This window comes from Cetorhinus maximus, chromosome 6, assembly GCF_964194155.1.
Source record: "Cetorhinus maximus chromosome 6, sCetMax3.hap1.1, whole genome shotgun sequence".
In the NCBI taxonomy this organism is placed as follows: domain Eukaryota; kingdom Metazoa; phylum Chordata; class Chondrichthyes; order Lamniformes; family Cetorhinidae; genus Cetorhinus; species Cetorhinus maximus.
Genome location: NC_135884.1, coordinates 17821 through 36856, shown reverse-complemented (window position 1 = coordinate 36856; position 19036 = coordinate 17821). Strand labels below are relative to the sequence as shown.

Below are 19036 nucleotides of genomic sequence, written 5' to 3'. Positions count from 1 at the left end.
TCGAAGATCTCTCTTATTGTGCCTATTCAACCCTGTCCTTCTTTTGACTGCTCTTTTATTCTTTGTCTGTTTATAAAAGATTTCAAGCATTCCCTTTTATTTTACCTGCTCATTTAATCTATTGTCATGTATTCTCTTGGCCCCTCTTAATTCCTTCTACAGTTCTCCTCTGTACTTTCCTTATTCTGCTTGGATCCCTACTGTAGCATGAACCCAACTTTTATCAAAAGCCCCCCCACCTCTTCTGTTCCATTTTAATCTCAACAGCTTCACTCATCCTGGAAGCTTTAACTTAGCAATTCATTTCCATTTCCCTTGTGAGAATGTGTCCAGTCTTTTTTTCTTGTCCTTTTCCATAACTACTCAAAGCTTACTGATATTGTGTTCACTGTTTCCCAAGTATTCCCTGCTTCATTCCCCAGCACCAAATCCAGTATTACTTCCTTTTTCGTTGGATTGATCAGCTCCTGGCCATCCCCTCCCTCTTAACACCCCTCCTCCTTCTTGCCTCCCGGATATGTAATTACCAACAGCAGCCACCAGAGTGGCCAGGAGCTTTCCTCACCCAGGTCACTAATGTATACGGTCCTCACCACTGGGCAGATCTGCTGGCTACAGTGGTATGGGAGCAGCCTAGTCAAGGTTGACTTGCAGTAAACCATCTCCAGTTGGCTTCTTTTAAATCCATGCCACTTATAGCAACAGCTGGGAGCCAAATGACCATTTGTTTTGCTGTTGTTTGCTGCAACAAGCATGTGATGTTATTTCCAAGTTGTTAATAAGCACGTTCCTTTGTGGTAGCCCTGATGTACATCGTTTCCTTAATAAACTTTCTAAAAGTACATGACATCTCGCACCACTTTGAAACATTTGGAGCAGAGCTCTCCAGTCCCATTCTTTGCCTTTAACTGATCTCGCGTCCTCTTCATAATTCACCAACTCCTGGCTGGAGAGTGTGTACGTGCACGCAGCATTGAATTCCCAAGACAGAATGGGACTCATGGTAGAGATCCATCCAGAGGCCTCAGTTTCCAATGGATTGGCTGACTGACAACTGCCTAATATTGTGCTCCTCCACTGTCACTAAATCATCAGACTACTTGTCTGATATCCAGTATTAGACAAGCAGAAATTTCCTCCAATTAAATATTGTAAGACCAGAGCCACTGTCCATCATCGTCTAAATGACATATTATTTATGAAATTAAGATCAGCGCCTCAGTCAGTGCCAGATGTCAGAAGCCGCACACTGACGGACTGTTCTCAAATGGAGTCCCAGCTCAGCTGAAGGCCGATGAAATCAATGTCTGCACCTTTTACCTGCATTCCAAAGCCTGCAACCACTGTCCACCGTCACAATGCACCGGCCCACCCCCAGCAGTCGGGGATGGAAGCGAGAGCCAGAGTGGGGAAGAAGCAATCCTCTTTGGCTACAAGCCTGGTGCTGAGGTCTGGAAATGTCATAACCATTGTTTAAACAAGAGAGGAGGGGATACTTCAAGTAGTTTCAAACCTTGGCAGTGGGAAATTATTGGAAAAAATTGAGGTACAGTATAATGGCTTAGAAGGCATGGATTATCCAAGGACAGTCAGCATGGATTCATTAAGGGGAAGTCACCTTAGAGTCATCACAGCATAGAAGGCGGCCATTCAGCCTGTCTAGGCCATGTCAGCTCTAGTCAGTCCCATTCCCCAAGTAAATCCCTGTAGCCTTGAAATCATTGTCAATTGTCATAAAAACCCATCTGGTTCACTAATGTCCTTGAGAGGGGGAAATCTGCCACCCTTACCTGGTCTAATAGAAACTAGGAGCAGGAGTAGGCCATTCGGCCCTTCGAGTCTGCTCCGCCATTCAATATGATCATGGCTGATCCTCTACCTCAACACCATATTCCCGCTTTCTCTCTATGCCTATGATGCCCCTGTTATCAAAAAATTTATCAATTTCTTTCTTGAATTTATTAAGTGACCTGGCGTCCACAGACTTCTGTGGTACAGAATTCCACAGGTTGACCACCCTCTGAGTGAAGAAATTTTTCCTCATCTCAGTCCTAAATGGCCTACCCTGTATCCTCCTGAGACTGTGGCCCCTGGTTCTAGACTCCCCAACCAGGGGAAACATCCTCCCTGCATCTAGTCTGTCTAGTCTTGTCAGAATTTTATACGTTTCAATCAGATCCCCTCTCATTCTTCTAAACTGTTCATACAACAGTCCTGCCATCCCCAGTATCAGCCTAATGAACATTCGCTGCACTCCCTCTATGGCAAGTATAGCCTTTCTTAGGGAGGGAGACCAAAATTGCACATAACACTCCAGGTGTGGTCTCACCAAGGCCCTGTAAAACTGCAGTAATACATCCTTACTTCTGAACTCAAATCCTCTTGCAATGAAATACCATTTGCCTTCCTAAGTGCTTGCTGCACCTGCCTGTTTACTTTAAGATAAAGGCAAAATACTGCGGATGCTGGAAATCTGAAACAAATACAAAAAATTCTGGAACAACTCAGTAGGTCTGACAGCATCTGTAGAAAGACAGTTGTCTTTCTCTCCACAGATGCTGTCAGACCTGAGTTTTTCCAGCATTTTTTGTTTTTGTTGCCTATTTACTTTCATTGACTGGTGTACAAGGACACCCAGATCCCTTTGTACATCCACATTTCAAATTATGTCACCACTTAAATAATACTCTGCCTTTCTGTTCTTCACACCAAAGCGTATAACTTCACATTTATTCACGTTATACTGCATCTGCCATGTGTTTGCCCACACACACAACTGGCCTGCATGTGACTCCAGATCTACAACGATGTGGTTGAATCTTAACTGCCCTCTGAAATGGCCTACCAAGCTGCTCAACTTTATCAAATCACTACAAAGTCGAAAGGAATGGAACCGATGAACCGCCTAGCATCAACCTCAATAACAGAAACAACAATGACAGACCCATCAGCCCTGAAAAGTTCTTCTTACTAATATTGGCAGGGCTTGTGCCAAAATTGGGAAAGCTGTTCCACGATCAGTTAAGCATAATCATTGTCATAATCACCAAATCATACATAACAGGATGTCCCAGACACCACCATTCCTGGGTATGTCCTGTCCTACCAGCAGGACAGACCCACCAGAGGTGGCGGTGGCACATGGTATACAGCCGAGAGGAGCAGTTTGGGAGTCCTCAACATTCACTCCAGCTGCCATGAAGCCTCATGGTATCAAGTTAAAAATGGGCATGGAAACCTTGACCTGTGACCCCACCTCAGCTGATGAATCAGTACTGCTCCATGTTGAACACCACTTAGAAGAAGCACTGAGGGTGGCCAGGGCGCAGAACGTACTCTGGGTGGGTGACTGCAATGTCCATGACCAAGAGTGGCTCGGTAGCACCACTACTGACTTGAGCTAAAGCTGCTAGGCTGGGTCTGTGGCAGGTGAGGGAGCCAACAAGAGGGAAAAAATCTACTCTACCTCATCCGTACCAATCTGTCGCAGATGCATCTGTCCATGGCAATATTGGTAGGAACGACCACTGTGCAGTCCTTGTGGTGACAAAGTCCTGCCTTCACAGTCCTTCCATCATATTGTGTGGCACTACCACAAAAGGCTAGTATTCAAGCGCAGCAAGTAATTAGGAAAGCTAATAGAATACAATTTACTGCGAGGGGAATAAAATACAAAAGTAGGGAGGTTATGCTCAAGTTGCACAGGGCATTCATGAGACAGGTTGGACAGACTAGGTTTGTATCCGCCGGAGTTTAGAAGAGTAAGAAGCGACTTGATTTGGAGAGGGTGTTTCCTCTTGTGGAAGAATCCAGAACTAGGGGTCACTGTATAAAAATGAGGGGTCGCCCATTTAAAACAGATGTTATGGTGAAATATTTTCACTCGGAGGATCTTGATTCTTTGGAGCTCTCTTCCTGAATAGGCGGTGGAAGCAGAGTCTTTAAATATTTTTAGGGCAGAGGTGGATAGATTCTTGGTAAGCAAGGGGGTGATAGGTTATCAGGAGTAGGTGGGATGCAGATTTGAGGTTACTATCAGATCAGCCATGATCTTATTAAATGGCGGAGCAGGCTCGAGGGGCTGAATAGCCTACTCCTGCTCCTTGTTCGTTTGTGTTAAATGGGATAGATTACGAACAGGCCTAGCAACTCATAATTGGCATCTGTGAGGCACTGTGGGCCATCAGCAGCTGCATTGCATTCAACCACAATCTGTAACCTTGTGCCCCGCCACATCCCCCACTCTATCATTACCATTAAGTCGGAGGGCCAACCCTGGTTCAATGAAAAGTGCAGGAGGGCATGCCAGGAGCAACAACAGGCATACTTAAAAATGAGGCATCAACATGGTGAAGCTACAACACAGGACTACTTGCATGCCAAACAGCGGAAGCAGCATACGATATATAGAGTTTGCAATCCCACAATCAATGGATCAGGTCAAAGCTTCTCAGTGCTGCCACATCCAGTCGGTGGACAATTAAATACCTGGAAGAGAAGGCTCCACAAATATTCCCATCCTCAGACAGGGGAGCCCAGCACATCAGTGCAAAAGACAAGGCCTGAAGCATTTGCAGCAATCTTCAGCCAAAAGAGCCAAGAGGATGATCCACTCCTGAGGTCCCCTACATCACACATGCCAGTCTTCAACCAATTCAGTTCACTCGCATGATGTCAAGAAACAGCCGAAGGCATTGCATACTGCAAAGATGATGGGCCCTGACAATATTCCTGCAATAGTGCTGAACAGCTGCACTTCAGAACTTGCTACACCCCTAGCCAAACTGTTCCAATACAGCTACAACACTGGCATCTATCCAGCCATCTGGAAAATTTTGTCCTATCCACAAAAAGCAACACAAATCCAACCAGGCCAATCACCACCCTGACAGACTCTCAATCACCAGCAAAGTGATGGAAGGGGTTGTCAATAGTTCTATTAAGGGGTACTTATTCATCAATAACCTGCTCACTGATGCTCAGTTTGGGTTCTGCCAGGTCCACTCAGCTCCTAACCCCATTACAGGTCCAACGTAGACAAAAGAGCTGAATTCAAGTGGTGAGGTGGGAGTGACTGCCCCTGACATCAAAGCAGCATTTGACCAAGTGTGGCATCAAGGAGCCCTAGCAAAACCAAAGTCAATGGGAATCAGGGGGGAAACTGTCCATTGGTTGGGGGTCATACATAGCACAAAGGAAGATGGTTGTGATTGTTGGAGGTCAATCATTTTATCCCCCAGGGCACCAATGCAGGAGTTCCTCAGGATAGTATCCTCAGCCCACCTATCTTTAGCTGCTTCATCAATGATCTTCCCTTCATCATAAGGTCAGAAATGGGGATGTTCGCTGATGATTGCACAATGTTCAGCGCCATTCACAACTCTTCACATACTGAAGCAGTCCTTGTCTATGTGCAGCAAGAGCTGGACAAAATCCAGGCTTGGGCTGATAAGTGGCATATGAGCATTCACGCCACATAAGTGTCAGGCAATGACCATCTCCAACCATCACCCCTTGACATTCAAAAGCATTACCATCGCGGATTCCCACAGTATCAACATCCTGGGGGTTACCATTGATTAGAAACAGAACTAGCTAAATAAATACTGTGGTACAAGAGCAGGTTAGAAGCTGGGAATTCTGCAGCGAGTAACTTCATCTCTTTACTCCCCAAAGCCTGCCCACAATCTACAAGGCACAAGTCAGGAGTGTGGTGGAATACCCTCCACTTGCCTGGATGAATGAGTGCAGCTCCAACAATATTCAAGAAATTTTACACCATCCAGGACAAAGCAGGCTGCTTTGTTCGGCACCCCATCTGCCGTCTTCAACATCCACTCCCTCCACACCGACACACAGTAACAGCAGTGTGTACCATCTACAAGGTACACTGCAACTCACCAAGGCTCTTTCAACAGCACCTTTCAAACCCATGCCCTCTCCCACCAGAAGGACAAGGGCAGCAGGAACATGGGAACACCATCACCTGCAAGTCCCCCTCCCAGCCACACACCATCCTAACTTGGAAATATTTTGCCATTCCTTCACTGTCACTGATCAAAATCCTGGAACTCCTTTCCTAACAACACTGTGGGTGTACCTAAGCCACATGGACTGGAGCCTTTCAAGAACATGGCTCACCACCACCTTCTCAAGGGCAATAAATGCTGGCCTAGCTAGTGATGTCCACAGCCCCTGAACAAATAACACCCTTTCAAATTCCTTTGAAAATCATCAATCTTCTCTGTTTGCACCACCCTTATAAACAGCAAGTTCCAGGTGTTATGACACAGCAGTTGGTAAATGCCAAGTTGTTTAAATCCCAAAGGGAAACTTGAACAACTGTCATGACCTATATTTTCCAATTGGTATGTTTGAGATGCAGCTTTGAATTCAGGAATAAGACCACCGAGCCTCAAGAGGTTTTTTATATAAAACTAAATTAAACATTTATTAATTTAACAAATTAAACACATAAACATGTCTACAAATTACAACCATAATAACTTTTAAACAAATCCCCAAATTAATCACTCCCGGGTAAATCTTCATCAAGGCCACAGTAACCCCTAGACTTTAAACAGACACCAGGCAAAGCACATTTGTCCATACAAATTCAAAATGAGGTTCCTTGCAATTTGGTTCCTTTGCAAACACAGATTTAGGCTTACAGGCTGGTTAGATCTTAAATGCCTCTACCTTACACACACAAATCCCTTTCTGTTTATACCTAGCTTTTCCTTTGAATGTAAATTTTCCATGGTATCCTAGGGTTTTAACATCATATCTAACAATAACATTTTCATCGCACTAATTTTATTAGTAATATAAACACATTGCTTGGCGTCTCCCAGCTGGGTGCAAGATTTTACTCCCATCCTTGAATGCTCTATTCAACAAATGCAAATTTACACTTTAGCTTCTATCCTCCTTACTATTGACCCAATTATCATCTCAAATTACTATACATCAAACACCCAGATGAGCAGGCTTTAATCCAATTAAGGCACACATAGACACGGACTCATCTACAGTTCCAATTTAAAAATAATTTCCAATAACATTATAGACATTAATATCTCATGACAGAGGTCATTACTCATTGGAACGTCCCCCATCTTCCTCTCTTACCCAAAATCTTAAATCTGTGTACCCAAGTCTTTGCACCTTCAGCTAATGGGAACAGTTTTTCTTTGTCTATCTTATCTAAACTTCCCATAATCTAGCACACCTATATCAAATCTCCCATCAATATCCTTTGTACCAAGGAGAACAACATCAGCTTTTCCAACCTAACCCCAATCCCTGGAATCATTCCAGTAAATCTCCTCTGCACCTTCTCAAGGACGCTCCCATTCTTCCTAAAATGTGGTGTGCTTCACCATTCATTGAAATCCTAACTGATCTGATTGCGACCTCAACTCCACATTCCCACCTACCCCAATAGCCTTTCACCCCCTTGGCTATCAAGAATCTATCTACGTCTGCCTTAAAAATTTTCAAAGACTCTGCTTCCACCACCTTTTGAGGAAGGAAGTTCCAAAGACTCACGACCCTCAAAAAAATTTCTCCTCATCTGTGTCTTACATGGGTGACGCCTTATTTTTAAACAGTGACTCCCTAGTTATAGATTTTCCCACAAGAGGGATCATCCTTTTCACTTCCACCTTGTCAAGACCCCCCAAGGTCTTATATGCTTCAATCAAGTCGCCTCTTATTCTTCTGAACACAGAAGATACAAGCCTAACCTGTCCAACCTTTCCTCATAAGACAACCCACCTGTTCCAGGTATTAGTCTAGTAAAAGCAAAAAACTGCGGATGCTAGAAATCCAAAACAAAAATAAAAATACCTGGAAAAACTCAGCAGGTCTGACAGCATCACAGATGCTGTCAGACCTGCTGAGATTTTCCAAGTATTTTTATTAGTCTAGTAAACCTTCGTTGAACTGCTTCCAATGCATTTACATCCATTCTTAAATAAGGAGACCAATACTGTACACAGCACTCCAGGTGCGGTCTCACCAATGTCCTGTATAACTGAAGCATAACCTCCCTACTTTTGTATTCAATTCCCCTCACAATAAATGAAAACATTCTATTAGCTTTCCTAATTACTTGTTGTACCTGCATACTAACCTTTTGTGATTCATGCACTAGGACACCCAGATCCCTCTGAATCTCTCACCATTGAGATAAGAAGCTTCTTTTTTATCCTTTGTGCCCAAATGGACAATTTCACATTTTCCCACATTATACTCCATTTGCCAGATCTTTATCCACTCACTTAACCTATCTATATCCCCTTTGTGGCCTATGTCCTCATCACAACTTACTTTCCTACCTATCTTTGTGTCATCAGCAGATTTAGCAACCGCACCTTGGTCCCTTCATCCAAACAATTATATAAATTGTAAAAAGTTGAGGTCCCAGCACTGATCCCTGTGGCATACCACTCATTACATCTTGCCAACCAGAAAAAGACCCATTTATGCCCACCCTCTGTTTCCTGTTAGCCAGCCAATCTTCTCTCCACGCCAATATGTTACCCCCTACACCATGAGCTTTTATTTTCCGCAATAACCTTTGATGTGGCATCATATCAAATTCCTTCTGGAAATCCAAGAACAGTACATCCATCAGCTCTCTATTCACAACACTTCAAAGAACTCCAAAAAATTGGTTAAACATGATTTCCCTCTCACAAAGCCATGTTAACTCCGCCTGATTACCTTGCATTTATCTAAATGCCTGGCTATAATGTCTTTAATGATAGCTTCTAACATTTCCCTATGACAGATGTTAAACTAATTGGTATGGAGTTTTCTGCTTTCTGTCTCCCTCCCTTCTTGAACTAAGGAGTTATATTCGTTATTTTCCAATCTAAAGGAGCCTTCCCTAAACCTGGAGAATTTTGGAGAATTAAAACCAATGCACCGAATACCTCACTAGCCATTTCTTTTAAGACCCTAGGATGAAGTCCATCAGGACCCAGGGATTTGTCAGCCCACAGCTTCAACAATTCGCTCTTTATCACTTCCTTGGTGATTGTAATTTTTTTTTAGTTCCTCCTTCCCATTTCCTGATTTACAGCTATTTCTGCAATGTTACCTGTGTCCTCTATAGTGAAGACATATGCAAAATATTTTCCATTATTAATTCCCCAGACTCACTTTCTATAGGACCAACGCTCAGGTCAGGGCTCTTTTCTTTTTTAAATATCTGTAGAAACTCTTACTATCTGCCTTTATATTTTTAGCTAGCTAGAAATGCGGATGTCTTCTTTTCTTCACCAAGACATAGAAAATAAAAAATTTGCAACACCACCACTTTCTAAATGGCAATAAATGCTGGGTTTGCCAGTGACACTCACCTCCCACAAACAAACAATCCTTTAGCAAACAGATCAATAGCCAGGAGGAATAGATTTAAAGTAACTGGTAGAAGTAAAAGGTGGTGAGAATTTTTTTCATCCAAAGTGTGGTGAGGGTTTGAAAGTCACCACCTGAAAGGGTGGTAGATGCAAAAGCCTTCACTACATTTAAAGAAACATTTGGCCATCACATTAAATCTTCTGATAAAAGCAAAAAACTGCAGATGCTGGAAATCCAAAACAAAAAAAATACCTGGAAAAACTCAGCAGGTCTGGCAGCATCTGCGGAGAGGGACACAGTTAACGTTTCGAGTCCAAATGACCCTTCAACAGAACTAAGTAAAAATAGAAAATAGGTGAAATATAAGCTGGTTTAAGGGGGGGGTGGGACAAGTAGTGCTGGATAAAGGGTCAGTGATAGGTGGAGATAACCAAAAGATGTCACAGACAAAAGGTCAAAGAGGTGTTGAAGGTGGTGATATTATCTAAAGGAATGTGCTAATTAAGGGTAGAAAGCAGGACAAGCAAGGTGCGGATAGCCCTAGTGGGGGTGGGGTGGGGGGAAGGAATCGAAAAAGGCTAAAAGATAGAGATAAAACAATGGATGGAAATACATTTAAAAATAATGGAAATAGGTGGGAAAAGAAAAATCTATATAAAATTATTGGGAAAAAAGGGGGAGAAATCGGAAAGTGGGTGGGGATGGAGGAGAGAGTTCATGATCTAAAATTGTTGAACTCAATATTCAGACGGAAGGCTGTAAAGTGCCTAGTCGGAAGATGAGGTGCTGTTCCTCCAGTTTGCGTTGAGCTTCACTGGAACAATGCAGCAGGCCAAGGACGGACATGTGGGCATGAGAGCAGGGTGGAGTGTTGAAATGGCAAGCGACAGGGAAGTCTGGATAATGATTGCGGACAGACCGAAGGTGTTCTGCAAAGCGGTCACCCAGTCTGCGTTTGGTCTCTCCAATGTAGAGGAAACCGCATTGGGAGCAACGAATGTAGTAGACTAAATTGAGGGAAGTGCAAGTGAAATGCTGCTTCACTTGAAAGGAGTGTTTGGGCCCTTGGACGGTGAGGAGATGGGAAGTGAAGGGGCAGGTGTTACACCTTCTGCGGTTGCATGGGAAGGTGCCGTGGGAGGGGGTTGAGGTGTAGGGGGTGATGGAGGAGTGGACCAGGGTGTCCCGGAGGGAACGATCCCTGCGGAATGCCGCCGGGGGGGGTGAAGGGAAGATATGTTTGGTGGTGGCATCATGCTGGAGTTGGCAGAAATGGCAGAGAATGATCCATTGAATGCAGAGGCTGATGGGTTGATAAGTGAGGACAAGGGGGACCCTATCATGTTCCTGGGAGGGAGAGGGTGTGAGGGCGGATGCGCAGGAGATGGGCCGGACATGGTTGAGGGCCCTGTCAACCATCGTGGGTGGAAAACCTCGGTTAAGGAAGAAGGAAGACACGTCAGAGGAACTGTTTTTGAAAGTGGCATCATCAGAACAGATGCGACGGAGGCGAAGGAACTGAGAGAATGGGGCATGAACCAGAGCAGGAAAGTAGGAATAGGTTGGATATCTCTTTATTTCAGCCAGCACAGAAACATTTGGCTAAATGGTCTCCTTCTGTGACAAAAATTTCTAGCAATACAGTCAGAGTCCTGTTGTGATTTTGCATTCCGTTTCAGATTATCTTGGAGGGTTTGAGGTTGGAGGAGAATACAGAGATAGGGAGGGGCAAGGCAATGGAGGAATTTGAAAACAAGGATGAGAATATTAAAATCATGAAGTAGCTTGACTGGGAGACAATGTAGGTCAGTAAGTACAGGGATGACAAGTGACTGGCATCTGGCGTGAGCTAAGGCACGGGCAGCAGAGTTTTGGATGACAAGTTTACAAAGAGTAGAATGCGGGATACCAGCCTGGAGTAATGTTCAAATAAACTGAAAGTTCCTTCAAAATATTCCTAAGATGCAAATGAAGCAGTTCAATCCAGTAAGAGCAAGAAACTCAAATAAAGTTTAACAGAAGTAAAATATTTACACAGCCCTCTGACCTGGGTGCAGACCACACCTCCATTGGCAATCTCATGCTACATTACCACTCTTATGCTACATTATCACTTCTCATGTACTATCTGCTAGTGACCATCCCTCGGTCTTCACGATGCATTGGTCAAACATCCTCTGGAGTACTGAGTAATTCTGGTCACTGCACTGAAAAGACTAGAAATGCATTGGCAAAGGGAACAAGATTGATCCATGTGTAGAGGCGACAAACTACGAAAACGTTTAGACTGAAGCTCGACAGGCCATAGGCAATGGAGACAAGAAACTCATCCAGGTTCACGAAATATGACACGTTACGTAAAAGCCCAAAACATTATTGAAAAGTAAACGGTTATAATTGAAACTCCATAAATTTCAGCTCATCCAAAGTTGGTGGCAAAGTATGTTCACTCATCACCCCGGTGCTCAATGAGCTCCACTGGCTCCCGGGCTGCTCCCCCTTTGTCGATGTGATATATCCACCGGCCCCTCCCAGCTGTACAAACCCAATGTGAGGAATCAACCTGAGAGAATAAGACACTCGGCATCAACACTCACTCCCCCCACTCTCCGCCCCCCCAACTCCCCCCCCCGCCCCCAACACTCACTCCCCCCCCGCCCCCAACACTCACTCCCCCCATCCCCCCCCCACCCCGCCTGACTGAGGATCCCAAAAACCCCAATTACCAACCCGCCCGCTTCTCGAGAAATACTGAACTGGCGGCTGCACTGAGGGGGCATCACTGACCCCGGATTCCCCCGGATCCCCCCGGCGCGGAGCGGCGCAGCGCGGCGCCGGTACTCACGCATCAAGAGGCTGAAGGCCACGACCCCGAGCAGGCCCTGGATGAACATCCCAAAGTTTCCCATCAAGGCGCCGTTCTCGCAGCCTCGGGATCCGGGGCCTGGGCGGCCGGCTGTGCCGACAGGGATACTCATGTTGGAAGCGGCGTTGGTGCCGCGGAACAGCCGCTGGACAGCGTCCGGCGGCCGAAGCTCGCTGGCGGCCATGGGTTTGGCTCGGGCTTGAGGCCTGAGCCCAGCCGCGGCCTCAGTTACCGAAACCCCGCCCGCAGCGCATTCTGGGGACTGTAGTTCCGGCCGCGGTGTATTGTGAAACCGCTGCTTCCTGTTCTTTCTGCGCAGCCGCACTTTCCAAAACTACAACCCCCAGAATGCCGCGCGGCCTCTTCCAGCTTCCCTTAAATGGCAAGAAAGGTACAAATGGCTCCGTTTAAAACCCAATCAATGTGGCAGCAGCTCACAACAGTAACTTGTATTTATATATCGCCTTTAACATAATAAAATATCCCAAAGCACTTCACAAAACATTTCAAATAAAATTTTAAGGCGGATTGTACACTGAGGCTCGCTATATTCATGTGAGTTAACCAGTTTATCCTCCACCTCTGGGACAAGAGGACATCCCCCGAGACCTCAAGAACCATCATTACTCTACACAAGGGGTCAAATCTGATTGTGAAAACTAAGGGGGATTTCCCTCCTGTCAGTTGTGGGTAAGACCCTGGCCTGCATCCTCCTGGACCGCCTTCATCCGGTTGCTGAGGAGCTCCTCTGGAAAACTCAGTGCAGCTTCCGATCACCCTGGGTACTGCACACATGGCCTTTGTGACTAAACAGATCCAGGAAAAATTTCGGGAGCAAAATCAAGAATTGTTCCTCGTCTTCATCAACTTGACCAAGAACATAAGAACATAAGAACTAGGAGCAGGAGTAGGCAATTCAGCCCCTCGAGCCTGCCCCGCCATTCCAGCCCCTCGAGCCTGCCCCGCCATTCATTACGATCATGGCTGATCTCATTTCGGCCTCAACTCCAATTTCCCGCCCTCTCCCCAGAACCTTTCAATCCATTACTAATTAAAAATCGGTTTATCTCCTCCTTAAATTTATTCAGCGTCCCAGCATCTACTGCACTCTGAGGTAGTGAATTCCACAGATTCACGACCCTTTGAGAAAAGTAATCCTTCCTCGTCTCTGATTTTAATCTACAACCTCTTAGCCTAAAACTAGCCTCTCATTCTAGAATGCCCCACAAGGGGAAACATCCGCTCCATGTCTACTTTGTCTATCCCCTTTAGCATCTTATATACCTCAATTAGATCTCCTCTCATCTTTCTAAACTCTAGCGAGTATAGGCCTAAACTGCTCAATCGCTCCTCATAAGACAAGCCCTGCATCTCTGGAATCAATCTAATGAACCTCCTATGAACCGCCTCCAATGCTACTACATCCTCAAGTAAGGGGACCAAAACTGTACACAGCACTCCAGGTGCGGTCTCACCAATGCCTTGTACAGTTGCAACAACACTTCCCTATTTTTATACTCTATTCCTTTAGCAATAAATGCCAAAATTCCATTTGCCTTCCTTATTACCTGCTGTACCTGCATACTAGTTTTCAGCGATTCATGCACGAGGACACCCAGATCCCTCTACACTGAAGCATTCTGAAGTTTCTCTCCATTTAAATAATAAGTTGCCTTCTTATTCTTCCAACCAAAATGGATAACCTCACACTTATCCACGTTAAACTCCATCTGCCAAATTTTGGCCCATTCACCTAACCTGTCCATATCCATTTGTAAATTTCTTAGTTCTTCATTGCAACTTACTTTCCCACCTACTTTGGTGTCATCTGCAAATTTAGCAATAGCACCTTCTACCCCTGAATCCAAATCATTAATATAGATTGTAAATAGTTGGGGCCCAAGGACCGAACCCTGTGGCACTCCACTAGTTACAGCTTGCCACCCAGAAAAAGACCCATTTATCCCAACTCTCTGCTTTCTGTTGGTTAGCCAATCCTCTATCCAAGCTAATATTTTACCCCTGACTCCGTGTGTTTGATTCTTTAAATCGTGAAGCTCTGTGGATCTTCCTCGAACACTTTGGTTGCCCGTTGAAGTTTGTCACCATCCTGAGACTCCCGCATGACAACATGACCACCACCGACCTGAGTGGAGGATCTGAAACTGACACCTTTCACATGTGGACTAGAGTCAAACAAGGTTGTGTGATCACCCCCACCTTGTTCACCATTTACCTGACCGTCATCGCCCGCCTCATCCGAGATGACCTGCCACCTGGTGTCAGCATTCAGAATCATCTGAACAGGAAACTCTTCAACCTTGGTCGGTTCAGAGTAAAATCAAAACTCACCACCAAAGATATCGACGACTGTCAGTTTGCGGATGACTGTTGCGTGGTGGCTCACTCTGTACAGGACATGCAATGGACACTTGACCTCTTCAACACCACACTTAAGAGGCTTGGCCTGTCCTTAAACATTGCTAAGACAAAAGTCCTTCACCAACCTTCCCCAGCCAGTTGAGCATTCCGCACACCATCCATGCAGATGAGGTGGCTCTGGAGTATGTGCAGCACTTCTCTTATCTTGGCAGCCACCTCTCCCAGAGGCCTACCACCGATGAGGAAGTCCAAAACTGAGTCAACTGTGCCAACGCTACCTTCTTCAAGCTGTACCAACGTGTTTTTGACAACAGGGACCTTTGGAAGTCAACAAAGATTCTGGTTTACAAGGCAGGTGTGTTGACCATCTCCTCTACTGCAACAAAACATGGACTGTCTACCGATGCCACATTAAGACCCTCGAGAGCTTCCATCAGTGGTGCTTGTGTCGAATCCTGAGGATCAAATAGGAGGACAGCCAGGCTAACACGAGCGTCCTCCATGAAGCTGCATCTACAGCATTGAAACCCTGCTCCTGCAGAGTCAACTCTGATGGACAGGCCATTGCATCCGGATACCTGAAAACTGCCTCCCTCAGCAGGTTCTCTTCTCACAGCTCATGCTGGCCATTGCTCAAAGGGCGGTCAAAGTAAAAGGTGTAAGGATTCACCCGAGCTTGGCCTAAAACACAGAGGCATTAACACACTGACTGGGAGGAGAATGCTGCTGATCACTCGGCATAGCACCAGCTGGTTCATCAGGGCACAAGCCACTTCGAGGCTCAGTGACTCGACAGCAAGGCTGAACAGCGGCGGTAGAGGAAGGAGAAGGAAGTCAATCCAGGGCTGCGATTTTCACTCCGCTGCGCAAAAACGTGCCCCCACTGCAGGAGAACATGTGGATCCAGAATTGGCCTCCTCAGTCATCTGAAGTCTCACCAAGCCTGACGGACATCATCCTCAATTCTGAGGGGCTGTCGCCGATGATGACAATTCATGTGACTGCTGATATCATGATAATGTAAGTAAACATTTTTGGAACAGTAGCAATTGGACCAATGGAACATGATGTTAGGAGTGTTTAGTCAGGATTGAGTGGATTTTGAGAGCCACAAGAGAGCCAGATCTTATTTAAACATATAAGATCCTCAGGTAAAAGCAAAATACTGCGGATGCTGGAAATCTGAAATAAAAACAGAAAATGTTGGAAAAACTCAGCAGGTCTGGTAGCATCTGTGGAGAGAGAAACAGAGTTAACGTTTCGAGTCCATATGACTCTTCTTCAGAGCTGAAGAGAAGTACAAACGTGATGGACTTTATACTGGTTAAGACGGGATGGAGCAAGATAGAACGTCAGAGATAGGTGACTGTGCTAAAGAGAGACTGACAAAAATGTCATGGACACAAGACAAAGGGAGTGTTAATGTTAGTGATAAAGACTAAAGAAGGTGCTGATAGTGGCATAAAGATAAGATAGCAGAAAGTGTTAATAGCAAAACAAGGATCAGTGCTCTGTGGAAGCACAACATAGAAACAAGTGACAGATAGCGGTGGGGGGAGAGGGGGTTGGGGAAAAAGGATAAAAAAATGAATAAATAAATAAAAGAGTAAAATACATAAAAATTGGATTAAAAAGGGGGTCATGACGGAGGAGAGAGTTCATTATCTGAAGTTGTTGACCTCAATGTTAAATCCGGAAGGCACCTCTTTTACTTACCAGCACCTTCTTTCGTCTTTACCATTACCATTAACACTCCCTTTGTCTTGTCTTCATGACATCTTTGTCAATCTCTCCTTAGCGGTCACCCATCTCTGACATTCTATCCTGCTCCACCCCCTCTTAAACAGAATAAAATCCATCACATTTCTATTTCTCTGTAGCTCTGAAGAAGAGTCATATGGACTTGAAATGTTAACTCTATTTCTCTCTCCACAGATGCTGCCAGATCTGCTAAGAACCTGAGGTTACTTCACATTGAGGATACCTTCCATCATGTTGTGTGGCACTACCACCGTGCTAAATGGGATAGATTTCAAGCAGGTCTAGCAACTCAAGACTGGGTATCCATGAGGTGCTGTGGGCCATCAGCAGAAGCAGGATTATACTCGAACACAATCTGTAACCTCATGACCTGAAATATCCCCCACTCTACCATTACCATTAAGCAAGGGGATCAACCCTGGTTCAACGAAGAGTGCAGGAGGGCATGCCAGGAGCAGCACCAGGCATACCTAAAAATGAGGTGCCAACCTGGGTGAAGCTATAAAGCAGGACTACTTGTGTGTCAAACAGCATAAGCAGCAAATTATAAACGATCCCACAACCAACGGATCAGATCTATGCTCTGCAGTCCTGCCACTTCCAGTCGTGATTGGTGGAGGACAATTAAACAATTCACTGGAGGAGGAGGCTCCACAAATATCTCCATCCTCAATGATGGAGGAGCACAGCACATCAGTGCAAAAGATAAGGCTGAAGCATTTGCAACAATCTTCAGTCAGAAGTGCCAAGTGGAGGATCCATCTCAGCCTCCTCCAGAGGTCCACACATCACAGATGCCAGTCTTCAGCCGATTCATTCCACGTGATATCAAGAAATGGCTGAAGGCACTGGATACTGCAAAGGCTATGGGCCCTGACAACATTCCGACAATAGTACTGAAGACTTGTGCTCCAGAACTTGCCGTGCCCCCAGCCAAGCTGTTCCAGTACAGCTACAAAACTGCCATCGACCCGGCTATGTGGAAAATTACCCAGGTATGTCCTATCCACAGAAAGCAGGACAAATCCAACCCAGCCAATTCCCGCCCCATCAGTCTACTCTCCATCATCAGTAAAGTAATGGAAGGGGTCATCAACAGTGCTATCAAGTGGCACTTGCTTAGCAATAACCTGCTCACTGATGCCCAGTTTGGGTTCTGCCAGGGTCACTCAGCTCCTGACCTCATTACAGCCTTGGTTCAAACATGGACAAAAGAACTGAACTCCTGAGGTGAGGTGAGAGTAATAGCCCTTGACATCAAGGCAGCATTTGACTGAGTCTGGCATCAAGGAGCCCTAGCAAAACTGAATTGAATGGTAATCAGGGGGAAAACTCTCCACTGGTTGGAGTTGTACCTAACACAAAGGAAGATGGTTGTAGTTGTTGGAGGTCAGTCATCTCAGCTCCAGGACATCACTGCAGGAGTTCCTCAGGGTAGTGTCCTAGGCCCAACCATCTTCAGCTGCTTCATCAATGACCTTCCTTCCATCATAAGGTCAGAAGTGGGGATGTTTGCTGATGATTGGACAATGTTCAGCGCCGTTCACAGCTCCTCAGACACTAAAGCAGCCCATGTCCAAATGCAGCAAGACCTGGACAATATCCAGGCTTGGGCTGACAAGTGGCAAGTAACATTTGCGCCATACAAGTGTCAGGCAATAACCATCTCCAACAAGAGAGAATCCAACCATCACCCTTGATGTTCAGTGGCATTAGCATCACTGAATCCTCCACTATCAACATCCCGGGGGTTACCGTTGACCAGAAACTGAACTGGACTAGCCATATAAATACTGTAGCTACAGGAGCAGATCAGAGGCTGGGATTCTTGCGGAGAGTAACTCACCTCCTGACTCCCCAAAGCCTGTCCACCATCTACAAGTCAGGAATGTGATGGAATACTCCCCACTTGCCTGGATGAGTGCAGTTCCTACAACAATGAGGAAGCTGGACATCGTCCAGGCCAAAGCAGCCTGCTTGATTGGCACCACATCCACAAACATTCGCTCCCTCCACCACTGATGCACAGTAGGAGCAGCGTGTACCATCTACAAGATGCACTGCAGTAATTCACCAACGCTCCTTCCAAACCCACGACCACTACCACCTAGAAGGACAAGGGCAGCAGATAGATGGGAACACCACCACCTGGAAGTTCCCCTCCAAGTCACTCACCGTCCTGACTTGGAAATATATCGGCCATCCCTTCACTGTCACTGGGTCAAAATCCTGGAACTCCCTCCCTAACAGCACTGTGGGTGTACCTACACCACATGGACTGCAGCGGTTCAAGAAGGCAGCTCACCACCACCTTCTCAAGGGCAACTAAGGATGGGCAATAAATGCTGGCCCAGCCAGCAAAGCCCACATCCCATGAATGAATTTTTTAAAAAGTTACTTGCCACAGAATTCCCAGCCTCTGACCAGTTCTTTTAGCCATGGTATTTATGTGGCTGGTCCAGTTAAGTTTCTGGTCAACAGTAATTCCTGGAAGTTGATTAGTGGAGGATTCAGCAATGGCAATGGCATTGATTATCAACGGGAGATAGTTAGGTTCTCTCTCGTTAAAGATGGTCTTTGCCTGGTGCTTAAGCTTTTTTTTCTTTCACAGAATGTGGATGTTGCTGGCTAGGCCAGCATCATTGCCCATCCCTA

The 19036-nt window shown here is 45.6% G+C and overlaps 1 protein-coding gene across 5 annotated transcripts in view; it reads right to left on the bottom strand.

Moving 5' to 3' along the window:
* Window positions 1–12481, bottom strand: part of stimate (STIM activating enhance) — a 147463-nt gene extending 134982 nt beyond the window's left edge. For all 5 annotated transcript variants that reach the window (XM_078543068.1, XM_078543067.1, XM_078543069.1 and 2 more), the window contains exon 1: window positions 12218–12481. In XM_078543068.1, the coding sequence (XP_078399194.1) occupies window positions 12218–12422 (205 nt within the window). In that variant the 5' untranslated portion in view covers window positions 12423–12481. The remainder of the gene's footprint in view (window positions 1–12217) is intronic.
* Window positions 12482–19036: the final 6555 nt, after the last annotated feature.